General features: G+C 51.6%; 1 protein-coding gene across 1 annotated transcript in view; it reads left to right on the top strand.

The window, feature by feature from the left end:
- The window catches only part of LOC135542910 (protein diaphanous homolog 3-like), a 1,769,082-nt gene that overhangs the window by 39,464 nt on the left and 1,717,118 nt on the right, over positions 1-12,500 (top strand). The window contains exon 2 of the mRNA XM_064970053.1: positions 5,101-5,133. Within this exon, the coding sequence (XP_064826125.1) occupies positions 5,101-5,133 (33 nt within the window). The remainder of the gene's footprint in view (positions 1-5,100; positions 5,134-12,500) is intronic.

Raw genomic sequence — 12,500 nt, 5'->3', positions numbered from 1 at the left:
GTCAAGCCACACCCATCTCATTAGTGGTGGTGAGATGAGATACATTGTATCTCAGACTAATTTGCATTTGACCCGTCATCATGGCCCCACATCAACAGCATGTGATGGTGAGTTGAGAAGACAATCAGAAATACTGTTACAGTTTTTCAATTGACAGTCATAACCCCAAATAAAAACAGTCGACATGGGCTGTTTAATTAACAATGGTTGGGGTCGTGAGGATCTTCAGATATTTAAATGGGGTTGTGGGCCACAACACTTGGGGAGCCCCTGGCCCACATCAAATAACTGCACGTTCAAGGGAAAACAATCGGTCGTTCTACCCCTGAACAAGGCAGTTTAACCCACTGTTCCCCTGAACAAGGCAGTTTAACCCACTGTTCCCCTGAACAAGGCAGTTCACCCACTGTTCCCCTGAACAAGGCAGTTAACCCACTGTTCCCCTGACCAAGGCAGTTAACCCACTGTTCCCCTGAACAAGGCAGTTTAACCCACTGTTCCCCTGAACAAGGCAGTTTAACCCACTGTTCCCCTGAACAAGGCAGTTTAACCCACTGTTCCCCTGAACAAGGCAGTTCACCCACTGTTCCCCTGAACAAGGCAGTTAACCCACTGTTCCCCTGACCAAGGCAGTTAACCCACTGTTCCCCTGAACAAGGCAGTTTAACCCACTGTTCCCCTGAACAAGGCAGTTAACCCACTGTTCCCCTGAACAAGGCAGTTTAACCCACTGTTCCCCTGAACAAGGCAGTTTAACCCACTGTTCCCCTGAACAAGGCAGTTTAACCCACTGTTCCCCTGAACAAGGCAGTTAACCCACTGTTCCCCTGAACAAGGCAGTTTAACCCACTGTTCCCCTGAACAAGGCAGTTTAACCCACTGTTCCCCTGATCAAGGCAGTTAACCCACTGTTCCCCTGAACGAGGCAGTTTAACCCACTGTTCCCCTGAACGAGGCAGTTTAACCCACTGTTCCCCTGAACGAGGCAGTTAACCCACTGTTCCCCTGAACGAGGCAGTTAACCCACTGTTCCCCTGAACGAGGCAGTTAACCCACTGTTCCCCTGAACGAGGCAGTTAACCCACTGTTCCCCTGAACAAGGCAGTTAACCCACTGTTCCCCTGAACAAGGCAGTTTAACCCACTGTTCCCCTGAACGAGGCAGTTTAACCCACTGTTCCCCTGAACGAGGCAGTTAACCCACTGTTCCCCTGAACAAGGCAGTTTAACCCACTGTTCCCCTGAACAAGGCAGTTTAACCCACTGTTCCCCTGAACAAGACAGTTAACCCACTGTTCCCCTGAACGAGGCAGTTAACCCACTGTTCCCCTGAACAAGGCAGTTTAACCCACTGTTCCCCTGAACAAGGCAGTTTAACCCACTGTTCCCCGGGCTCCCCCACCCGCACCTCTCTGATTCAGAGGGGTTGGGTTAAATGAGGAAGACACATTTCAGTTGAACGCTGTCGGTTGTACTACTGACTAGGCATCTCCCTTTCCCCTTTCAGATATCAACATGGGCCTGTGGGCCAAGACACGTTGGGCACCTCATGACCTGAACCTACTTAACTGCATCCTTATCATGGTCACTAAACATACATTAATCATGTCATTTCACATATGCGTAGGTCAAGCCTCACGATCTCTCAATATTGGCCTCCGTTAATTGGATGTTTGAGTAATGTCAAATATAAAGGGAACTATAGCTGACCAGTACGAGTGGTTTTTAGGGTTTAATATCACGGATGGATGGTCCAACATCCATATCTTTGTCTGGGGATTTGAGAGTGGTTCCAATTCTTATTGTTTCAACTGCTGATTGGTTCCCTTCAAGACTCTCTATGATCTGATTGGTTCCCTTCAAGACTCTCTATGATCTGATTGGTTCCCTTCAAGCCTCTCTATGATCTGATTGGTTCCCTTCAAGCCTCTCTATGATCTGATTGGTTCGCTTCAAGGCTCTCTATGATCTGATTGGTTCCCTTCAAGGCTCTCTATGATCTGATTGGTTCCCTTCAAGCCTCTCTATGATCTGATTGGTTCCCTTCAAGCCTCTCTATGATCTGATTGGTTCCCTTCAAGCCTCTCTATGATCTGATTGGTTCCCTTCAAGCCTCTCTATGATCTGATTGGTTCCCTTCAAGCCTCTCTATGATCTGATTGGTTCCCTTCAAGCCCCTCTATGATCTGATTGGTTCCCTTCAAGCCTCTCTATGATCTGATTGGTTCCCTTCAAGCCTCTCTATGATCTGATTGGTTCCCTTCAAGCCTCTCTATGATCTGATTGGTTCCCTTCAAGCCTCTCTATGATCTGATTGGTTCCCTTCAAGCCTCTCTATGATCTGATTGGTTCCCTTCAAGCCTCTCTATGATCTGATTGGTTCCCTTCAAGCCCCTCTATGATCTGATTGGTTCCCTTCAAGCCTCTCTATGATCTGATTGGTTCCCTTCAAGCCTCTCTATGATCTAGTACTTGGAATAGTTCCAGACCACTTTGAAAGCTGCCCAGTTGGACTTTCGGTCTCGTCAGTAGTTTAACTTTCTAATTATGGACCAACTTTGGGACCGAGAAAAGCTTTGATGACGTTGTGTAGTAGTTGACTACAAAAGCTGTCAGAACTTGAAGCGATTGCGTACTCATTTTTACTTTTCACGTGATGGTTATTTGCGTCTAGCAATTCTGAAAACCCTGTGTCGAGTCGATCGTTGACAAAAAATGACATTGAATGCATAATTGCTGTCAAAACTGGCCTTGGGTCTTTAAAAAAAAAATGTTTAGTGGTTCTGAAGAAGGTCTTGCTTGGGCGGAGCTACGGTAAGCTTCCCAAACAGTATCCTATTCTGGTCAAAAGTAGTGCACTATGTAGGGGGGAGTCGGGTGCCATTGAGGACACATCCACTGCGTCTTTGCAAATTGTCAGGTTGTTCTGAAGATAGAGTTAAAAACTCCTTCCTTTTTCTTTAGGTTCAATAATTATGCATCCAATTATTCTGTCATATGTATATATGGGCATATTTCTTCCTCAACTCGCTGGGCTAATCGTTGAATTGATCTGAGGGAGAGAAATATGTTACATTTGGGTACTGTGCTGCCTCTCTGCCTGGCTTGGCAGGGTTTTTCATCTATCCCTCCCTCCTTTCCTCTCTCTGTCTCTCTCTCTCTCTCTCTCTCTGTCTCTCTCTCTGTCTCTCTCTCTGTCTCTCTCTGTCTCTCTCTCTGTCTCTCTCTCTCTCTCTCTCTCTCTGTCTCATTCTTTCCTCTCTCTCTGTCTCTCTGTCTCATTCTTTTCTCTCTCTCTCTCTCTCTCTCTCTCTCTCTCTCTCTCTCTGTCTCTCTCTCTCTCTCTCTCTCTCTCTCTCTGTCTCATTCTTTCCTCTCTCTCTCTCTCTCTCCTTCTTTTCTCTCTCTCTGTCTCATTCTTCCTCTCTCTCTCTCTCTCTCTCTCTCTCTAGTTTGTGAGAGGTAGTTTGTTTCCAAATGGAAAGTTGTAAAATGTTAATCCTAGCAAGTCATTAGCATTCTGCATTGACAGGTTGACATGTTTTATGCTCTGCCTGGTGGATGTTATGGTAATTATAGGACTGATGTATTGATTGAGGCTTCTGGTTTCTCCTGCGTAGCTCAGCCTCCTCCTGCTGTAGCACGAGATGACCACAGTAACCATAGTAACCTTTTTCTCCCCCCCCCCTTGTCTATATGTTCATGCACAGATGGAAGTTGTTGATTGGTTCCAGTCTTTTAAACATTTTTTTTTTTACAGTGTCAGTGGTCGTTTTAAAAAATAAAATAATATATATATATATATATATATATATATATATATATATATATATATATATATATAAAAAAAACCCGCCTCCATCTGGAATTGTTCAGTTAATGAGTCGATGGTCTTGGGTAGGATATCCTCGTCTCGACATGTGTGGGCCTGTCTGTCTCATTCCAGACGGCACTCAAAATTTCAATGAAGTGCAACTGAAGACCCAGGGGTTAAATCAAACAGGATTTAAAACAGCGGAACAGAGTTTTTAATTTTTAATTTATTTTGTATACCAGTTAGTTTGCTTCTGTTTTTTTTTCTGTACGAGAACCCATTTCCCTTGCCTCAATTAGTGGATTGTATTTTGAGTAAAAGCCAAGAGGATGAACATTGGGAACAATAGGATTAGTCTTTAGATTGCCTGATTTTTCTATATAGCACACCAGAGGCTCGGTCTCTGTAGCACACTAGCATAGTCCTGACAATTGGCGTTAAGGAGTTTTGAATTCCGTCTGTGTTCTCTTTCCCCACGAGGAGAATGTGACTCTAGCGTTTACACTCTGCAGGGCCCAGTGAGAAATCAGGGTTTAACCTAGCGGAGAATGTCCTCGGTGCTCACAGCAGCCTGGTAATAGAGCTCCACATTTTACATGCCTTATTCATCTTACAAACGTTCAAGATTCAAGGGTTCAAGATTAATGCTCTGGAGCCCTGGGGGATGTTTCTCTAGTTTTTACTGTTACTGTTTTTCTCTTTAACAGCTTTTTGTCTACTACTTTAAAAAAAAGAAGCTTTTTGTAAACAAATTGGTCCTCCTAATTACAGGTGTTCCCCAGGGCTCGGTTGTTGGCCCTCTCCTGTTCTCTCTCTGGTGTTCCCCAAGGCACGGTTCTAGGCTCTCTTCCTCTCTCTGTTAACTCACTCACGTGGTTCTGTCATGATATCCTCCCATGGTCTCTGACTTCTCTACCTGAGGAGTGACATTGTATTAATTAACTCAGCACCGTGCTGTTAATGATCAATATATTAATTAACTCAGCACCGTGCTGTTAATGATCAACATATTAATTAACTCTGCAAACATGTTGTCTATTTAACTGTTGGTCTCACCTTGATTTGATTTAATAGCTCTGAAAACTGAAGTGATACGCACTGTTGACTTTATTGATTGATTATCTTGACCCGAGATATTTATTTTGTATTTCGTTTTTTTCTTCTTCAGCGTGTATATAATAGTTTCATAACCTGATATTTGTTTATTCCCCCCCCCCCCCCACCCAGCGTGTATATAATTGTTTCAGATCCTGATATTTGTTTATTTTTCTCCCCCCCCACCTCTAGCATTTACAGGTTAAAAACATGAAGGATGATATGGTAAGACCTATTTCTCTCTTTCAGAATTCAGTCTCGTCTCCTGTTTGCCTCTTCCCCACTCTCTCTGTCACCTTGTCTGTTCTGTTGTACATAACCCTCATTCTTTTCCTTCTCTTTCTTTACTAACGGCATGTTTGTTCCGTTACCAGACGACGGTAGTGATGCTCCCATTACCAGACTAACATCGGAGGCTCACGAACCCACATCTCTCTCTCTCTCTCTCTGTTAACAACATGTGGTGTGTACGAACGAAGCAGTGTTTCTACGGTAACGAGCAGTATGCCTCCTGGCACTCTGCAGAGCATTCTTCCCCGTCTCTCTCTCTCTCTCCCGCCCGCGTCTCTCTCTCTCCCGCCCGCGTCTCTCTCCCGCCCGCCCGCGTCTCTCTCCCGCCCGCCCGCGTCTCTCTCCCGCCCGCCCGCGTCTCTCTCCCGCCCGCCCGCGTCTCTCTCCCGCCCGCCCGCGTCTCTCTCCCGCCCGCCCGCGTCTCTCTCCCCGCCCGCCCGCGTCTCTCTCCCGCCGCCCGCGTCTCTCTCCCCGCCCGCCCGCGTCTCTCTCCCCGCCCGCCCGCGTCTCTCTCCTCCCGCCGCGTCTCTCTCCCCGCCCGCCCGCGTCTCTCTCCCGCCCGCCCGCGTCTCTCTCCCGCCCGCCCGCGTCTCTCCCGCCCGCCCGCGTCTCTCTCCCCGCCCGCCCGTCTCTCTCCCCGCCCGCCCGCGTCTCTCTCCCGCCCGCCCGCGTCTCTCTCTCCCCCGCCCGCCCGCGTCTCTCTCCCGCCCGCCCGCGTCTCTCTCCCGCCCGCCCGCGTCTCTCTCCCGCCCGCCCGCGTCTCTCTCCCGCCCGCCCGCGTCTCTCTCCCGCCCGCCCGCGTCTCTCTCTCTCTCCCGCCCGCGTCTCTCTCTCTCCCGCCCGCGTCTCTCTCTCTCCCGCCCGCGTCTCTCTCTCTCTCCCGCCCGCGTCTCTCTCTCTCTCCCGCCCGCGTCTCTCTCTCTCTCCCGCCCGCGTCTCTCTCTCCCGCCCGCGTCTCTCTCTCTCTCTCCCGCCCGCGTCTCTCTCTCCCGCCCGCGTCTCTCTCCCGCCCGCCCGCGTCTCTCTCCCGCCCGTCCGCGTCTCTCTCTCCCGCCCGCGTCTCTCTCTCTTTCCCGCCCGCGTCTCTCTCTCTCTCTTTCCCGCCCGCGTCTCTCTCTCTCTCTCCCCCTCCCGCGTCTCTCTCTCTCCCGCCCGCGTCTCTCTCTCTCCCGCCCGCGTCTCTCTCTCTCTCCCGCCCGCGTCTCTCTCTCCCGCCCGCGTCTCTCTCTCTCTCGCCCGCGTCTCTCTATCTCTCCCGCCCGCGTCTCTCTCCCGCCCGCCCGCGTCTCTCTCCCGCCCGCCCGCGTCTCTCTCCCGCCCGCCCGCGTCTCTCTCCCGCCCGCCCGCGTCTCTCTCCCGCCCGCCCGCGTCTCTCTCCCGCCGCCCGCGTCTCTCTCCCGCCCGCCCGCGTCTCTCTCCCCGCCCGCCCGCGTCTCTCTCCCGCCCGCCGTCTCTCTCCCGCCCGCCCGCGTCTCTCTCCCCGCCCGCCCGCGTCTCTCTCTCTCTCTCTCTCCCGCCCGCGTCTCTCTCTCTCTCGCCCGCGTCTCTCTCTCGCCCGCGTCTCTCTCCCCGCCCGCGTCTCTCTCTCTCTCCCGCGTCTCTCTCTCTCTCCCGTCCGCGTCTCTCTCTCTCCCGCCCCGCTCTCTCTCTCTCTCGCGCCCGCGTCTCTCTCGCCCGCCCGCGTGTCTCTCTCTCTCCCGCCCGCGTCTCTCTCTCTCTCCCGCCCGCCCGCGTCTCTCTCCGCCCGCGTCTCTCTCTCCCGCCCGCCGCGTCTCTCTCCCGCCCGCCCGCGTCTCTCTCCCGCCCGCCCGCGTCTCTCTCCCGCCCGTCTGCGTCTCTCTCTCTCTCTCCCGCCCGCGTCTCTCTCTCTCTCCCGCCCGCGTCTCTCTCTCTCCCGCCCGCGTCTCTCTCCCGCCCGTCCGCGTCTCTCTCTCTCCCGCCCGCGTCTCTCTCTCTCCCGCCCGCGTCTCTCTCTCGCCCGCCCGCGTCTCTCTCCCGCCCGCCCGCGTCTCTCTCCCGCCCGCCCGCGTCTCTCTCCCGCCCGTCCGCGTCTCTCTCTCTCCCGTCCGCGTCTCTCTCTCTCTCTCCCGCCCGCGTCTCTCTCTCTCCCGCCCGCGTCTCTCTCTCGCCCGTCCGCGTCTCTCTCTCCCGCCCCGCGTCTCTCTCTCTCTCTCTCCCCGCCCGCGTCTCTCTCTCTCTCCCGCCCGCGTCTCTCTCCCGCCCGCCCGCGTCTCTCTCCCGCCCGCCCACGTCTCTCTCTCTCTCTCTCTCCCCGCCCCGTCTCTCTCTCTCTCTCTCCCCGCCCCGCGTCTCTCTCTCTCTCGCCCGCGTCTCTCTCTCCCGCCCGCGTCTCTCTCTCTCTCCCGCCCGCGTCTCTCTCTCTCTCCCCGTCCGCGTCTCTCTCTCTCTCCCCCCGCGTCTCTCTCTCTCTCTCCCGCCCGCGTCTCTCTCTCCCGCCCGCGTCTCTCTCCCCGCCCGTCCGCGTCTCTCTCTCTCTCTCCCGTCCGCGTCTCTCTCTCTCTCCCGCCCGCGTCTCTCTCTCTCTCCCGCCCGCGTCTCTCTCTCTCCCGCCCGCGTCTCTCTCCCGCCCGCCCGCGTCTCTCTCCCGCCCGTCCGCGTCTCTCTCTCTCCCGCCCGCGTCTCTCTCTCTCTCCCGCCCGCGTCTCTCTCTCTCTCTCTCGCCCGCGTCTCTCTCTCTCGCCCGCGTCTCTCTCTCTCTCCCGTCCGCGTCTCTCTCTCTCTCCCGTCCGCGTCTCTCTCTCTCTCCCGCCCGCGTCTCTCTCTCTCTCTCCCGCCCGCGTCTCTCTCTCTCCCGCCCGCGTCTCTCTCTCCCGCCCGCCCGTCTCTCTCCCGCCCGCATCTCTCTCCCTGACTGCTATGTCATTTCCATTGCCCAGCGTCTAACAGAGTGCATATGGTGTCAGGGTTTGGGAAATGCAGATCTGTTTGAGTGTGAAGCCTGACAGTGGAGTGGACCCTTCCCACACCATGTCCTGTTCTGCTGAGTGTGAAGCATGACAGTGGAGTGGACCCTTCCCTGTTCTGCTGGGGGGGGGAAGCCTGACAGTGGAGTGGACCCTTCCCACACCATGTCCTGTTCTGCTGGGGGGGGGAAGCCTGACAGTGGAGTGGACCCTTCCCACACCATGTCCTGTTCTGCTGAGTGTGAAGCCTGACAGTGGAGTGGACCCTTCCCACACCATGTCCTGTTCTGCTGAGTGTGAAGCCTGACAGTGGAGTGGACCCTTCCCACACCATGTCCTGTTCTGCTGGGGGGGGAAGCATGACATAAAATTAGGTCGTCGCGGTGCTTTATGAGTTCAAATGGCTCCCTATTCCCTATGCAGTGCCCTACTTTTGACCCTAGGCTCATAGTAAGGCTCTGGTCCAAAAGTCGTGCACTACAGTATTCAGGTAATAGGGTGCCGTTTGGGAAGCAACCGAGGAAAGCTAAAAGATTGTACATGAACAGCTGTTCTTGACAGCGAAGACATTTTTAAAACGATATAGATGTCAACTCCCCGTGGAGCCTAATACAATTTGTTGAGGACAGATTCAACAATTTGTCTGAATGTTCTGCTTCTGGCCTGGCTCTCTGTCAGACCCTGTCCCCTGTTAGGTCTGTCCTTCCACCTGACTGCTATTTAATAACCGGAAGGGAGGGGGACCGTAGTAGATACATGTATTGTTGATCCGTTGTACCCGACAACGTCTTTCTGTACAACACAGTGCAGCAGGTGATGCTTAGCCAGCCCGATCCACTGACGCTGAGTCAGCCCGGCCCGATCCACTGACGCTGAGTCAGCCCGGCCCGATCCACTGACGCTGAGTCAGCCCGGCCCGATCCACTGACGCTGAGTCAGCCCGGCCCGATCCACTGACGCTGAGTCAGCCCGGCCCGATCCACTGACGCTGAGTCAGCCCGGCCCGATCCACTGACGCTGAGTCAGCCCGGCCCGATCCACTGACGCTGAGTCAGCCCGGCCCGATCCACTGACGCTGAGCCAGCCCGGCCCGATCCACTGACGCTGAGCCAGCCAGCCTTGAAATGCAACTGGAATTACATCCCTCCCTCGCTCAATTGAGTTATATCCGTGTAATTTTCTATAATCTTCGCTATCCATTTCATCTTTTATCCCATCTTGTAAATCGATTGGCTTGACGACGATCTGTGTCTGCTTGTGCCGTGGGGAGTGGAAACAGAATCGTCTAATCAGAGGCAGTGATCACGGCTTGTTTCCTGCAGAGCGAACAACGCTGCTGAAACCCCCAGCTCAAACACTAGCGCTTGATTCCAAACAAACACGACACACACTGACGACAAACAGGAGGATAAACAGAATGAAAACACTGTTAGTAATGGAGGCCTATTATACAGCCAATAGAGATGCTTGACTCCAAACAAACACACACTGCGTATATGAACAGAGACTGTTAATAATGGAGGCCTATTATACAGCCAATAGAGATGCTTGACTCCAAACAAACACTGAGTATATGAACAGAAAGAGAACAGAGACTGTTAGTAATGGAGGCCTATTGTACAGCCAATAGAGATGCTTGACTCCAAACAAACACTGAGTATATGAACAGAGACTGTTAATAATGGAGGCCTATTATACAGCCAATAGAGATGCTTGACTCCAAACAAACACTGAGTATATGAACAGAGACTGTTAGTAATGGAGGCCTGTTGTACAGCCAATAGAGATGCTTGACTCCAAACAAACACTGAGTATATGAACAGAGACTGTTAGTAATGGAGGCCTGTTGTACAGCCAATAGAGATGCTTGACTCCAAACAAACACTGAGTATATGAACAGAGACTGTTAGTAATGGAGGCCTGTTGTACAGCCAATAGAGATGCTTGACTCCAAACAAACACTGAGTATATGAACAGAGACTGTTAGTAATGGAGGCCTATTGTACAGCCAATAGAGATGCTTGACTCCAAACAAACACACACTGCGTATATGAACAGAGACTGTTAGTAATGGAGGCCTATTATACAGCCAATAGAGATGCTTGACTCCAAACAAACACTGAGTATATGAACAGAAAGAGAACAGAGACTGTTAGTAATGGAGGCCTATTGTACAGCCAATAGAGATGCTTGACTCCAAACAAACACTGAGTATATGAACAGAAAGAGAACAGAGACTGTTAGTAATGGAGGCCTATTGTACAGCCAATAGAGATGCTTGACTCCAAACAAACACACTGTGTATATGAACAGAAAGAGAACAGAGACTGTTAATAGTGGAGGCCTATTATACAGCCAATAGAGATGCTTGACTCCAAACAAACACACACTGAGTATAAGAACAGAGACTGTTAATAGTATATTATTATGTGGGTCACTAAGTGTTATAGTGTATTATGGGTTCACTAAGTGTTATAGTGTGTAGTATTATAGTATATTATTATGTGGGTCACTAAGTGTTATAGTGTAGTATTATAGTATATTATTATGTGGGTCACTAAGTGTTATAGTGTATTATTATAGTGTATTATTATGTGGGTCTTTAAGTGTTATAGTGTATTATTATAGTATATTATTATGGGGTCACTGAGTGTTATAGTGTATTATTATAGTATATTATTATGTGGGTCACTAAGTGTTATAGTGTATTATGTGGGTCACTAAGTGTTATAGTGTATTATTATAGTATATTATTATGTGGGTCACTAAGTGTTATAGTGTATTATTATAGTATATTATTATGTGGGTCTTTAAGTGTTATAGTGTATTATTATAGTGTATTATTATGTGGGTCTTTAAGTGTTATAGTGTATTATTATAGTGTATTATTATGTGGGTCACTAAGTGTTATAGTGTATTACGGGGTCACTAAGTGTTATAGTGTATTATTATGTGGGTCACTAAGTGTTATAGTATATTATTATAGTATATTATTATGTGGGACACTAAGTGTTATAGTGTATTATTATAGTATATTATTATGTGGGTCACTAAGTGTTGTAGTGTATTACGGGGTCACTAAGTGTTATAGTGTATTACGGGATCACTAAGTGTTATAGTGTATTATTATGTGGGTCACAAAGTGTTATAGTGTAGTATTATGGGGTCACTAAGTGTTATAGTGTAGTATTATGGGGTCACTAAGTGTTATAGTGTAGTATTATGGTGTCACTAAGTGTTATAGTGTAGTATTATGGTGTCACTAAGTGTTATAGTGTAGTATTATAGGGTCACTAAGTGTTATAGTGTAGTATTATGTGGGTCACGAAGTGTTATAGTGTAGTATTATGGTAGAGAGGGGGGTCCTGGTAGAGGGGGGGTGTCCTGGTAGGGGGGTGTCCTGGTAGAGGGGGTGTGTCCTGGTAGAGGGGGGGTGTCCTGGTAGGGGGGTGTCCTGGTAGAGGGGGTGTGTCCTGGTAGAGGGGGGGTGTCCTGGTAGAGGGGGTGTCCTGGTAGAGGGGGTGTGTCCTGGTAGAGGGGGGGGGTGTGTGTCCTGGTAGAGGGGGGTGTGTCCTGGTAGAGGGGGGGTGTCCTGGTAGAGGGGGGTGTCCTGGTAGAGGGGGTGTCCTGGTAGAGGGGGTGTGTCCTGGTAGAGGGGGGTGTCCTGGTAGAGGGGTGTGTCCTGGTAGAGGGGGGTGTGTCCTGGTAGAGGGGGTGTCCTGGTAGAGGGGTGTGTGTCCTGGTAGAGGGGGGTGTCCTGGTAGAGGGGGATGTCCTGGTAGAGGGGGTGTGTCCTGGTAGAGGGGGTGTCCTGGTAGAGGGGGTGTGTCCTGGTAGAGGGGGGGTGTGTGTCCTGGTAGAGGGGGTGTCCTGGTAGAGGGGGTGTGTCCTGGTAGAGGGGGGGGTGTGTGTCCTGGTAGAGGGGGTGTCCTGGTAGAGGGGGTGTGTCCTGGTAGAGGGGGGGGTGTGTGTCCTGGTAGAGGGGGTGTGTCCTGGTAGAGGGGGGGGGGGATGTCCTGGTAGAGGGGGGGTGTCCTGGTAAGGAGGGGGGGCCTGGTAAGGAGGGGGTCTGGGTAGAGGGGGGGTCTGGTAGAGGGGGACCGGGCAGGGGGGGGCTGGTAGAGGGAGGGGGGGACCGGTAGAGGTTGTCTGTCCACCAGCTACTGTTAATTTCCCACCCTGATCTCTCTCTCTGGTCCTCTCTCTCTCTGGTCCTCTCTCTCTCTGGTCCTCTCTCTCTCTGGTCCTCTCTCTCTCTGGTCCTCTCTCTCTCTGGTCCTCTCTCTCTCTGGTCCTCTCTCTCTCTCTCTCTCTCTCTCTGGTCCTCTCTCTCTCTCTCTCTCTCTGGTCCTCTATCTCTCTCTCTCTCTCTCTGGT

This window comes from Oncorhynchus masou, chromosome 7 (assembly GCF_036934945.1).
Source record: "Oncorhynchus masou masou isolate Uvic2021 chromosome 7, UVic_Omas_1.1, whole genome shotgun sequence".
In the NCBI taxonomy this organism is placed as follows: domain Eukaryota; kingdom Metazoa; phylum Chordata; class Actinopteri; order Salmoniformes; family Salmonidae; genus Oncorhynchus; species Oncorhynchus masou.
Note: the sequence above shows the minus strand (reverse complement) of the source record. Positions and strands in the feature narration are given on the sequence as shown.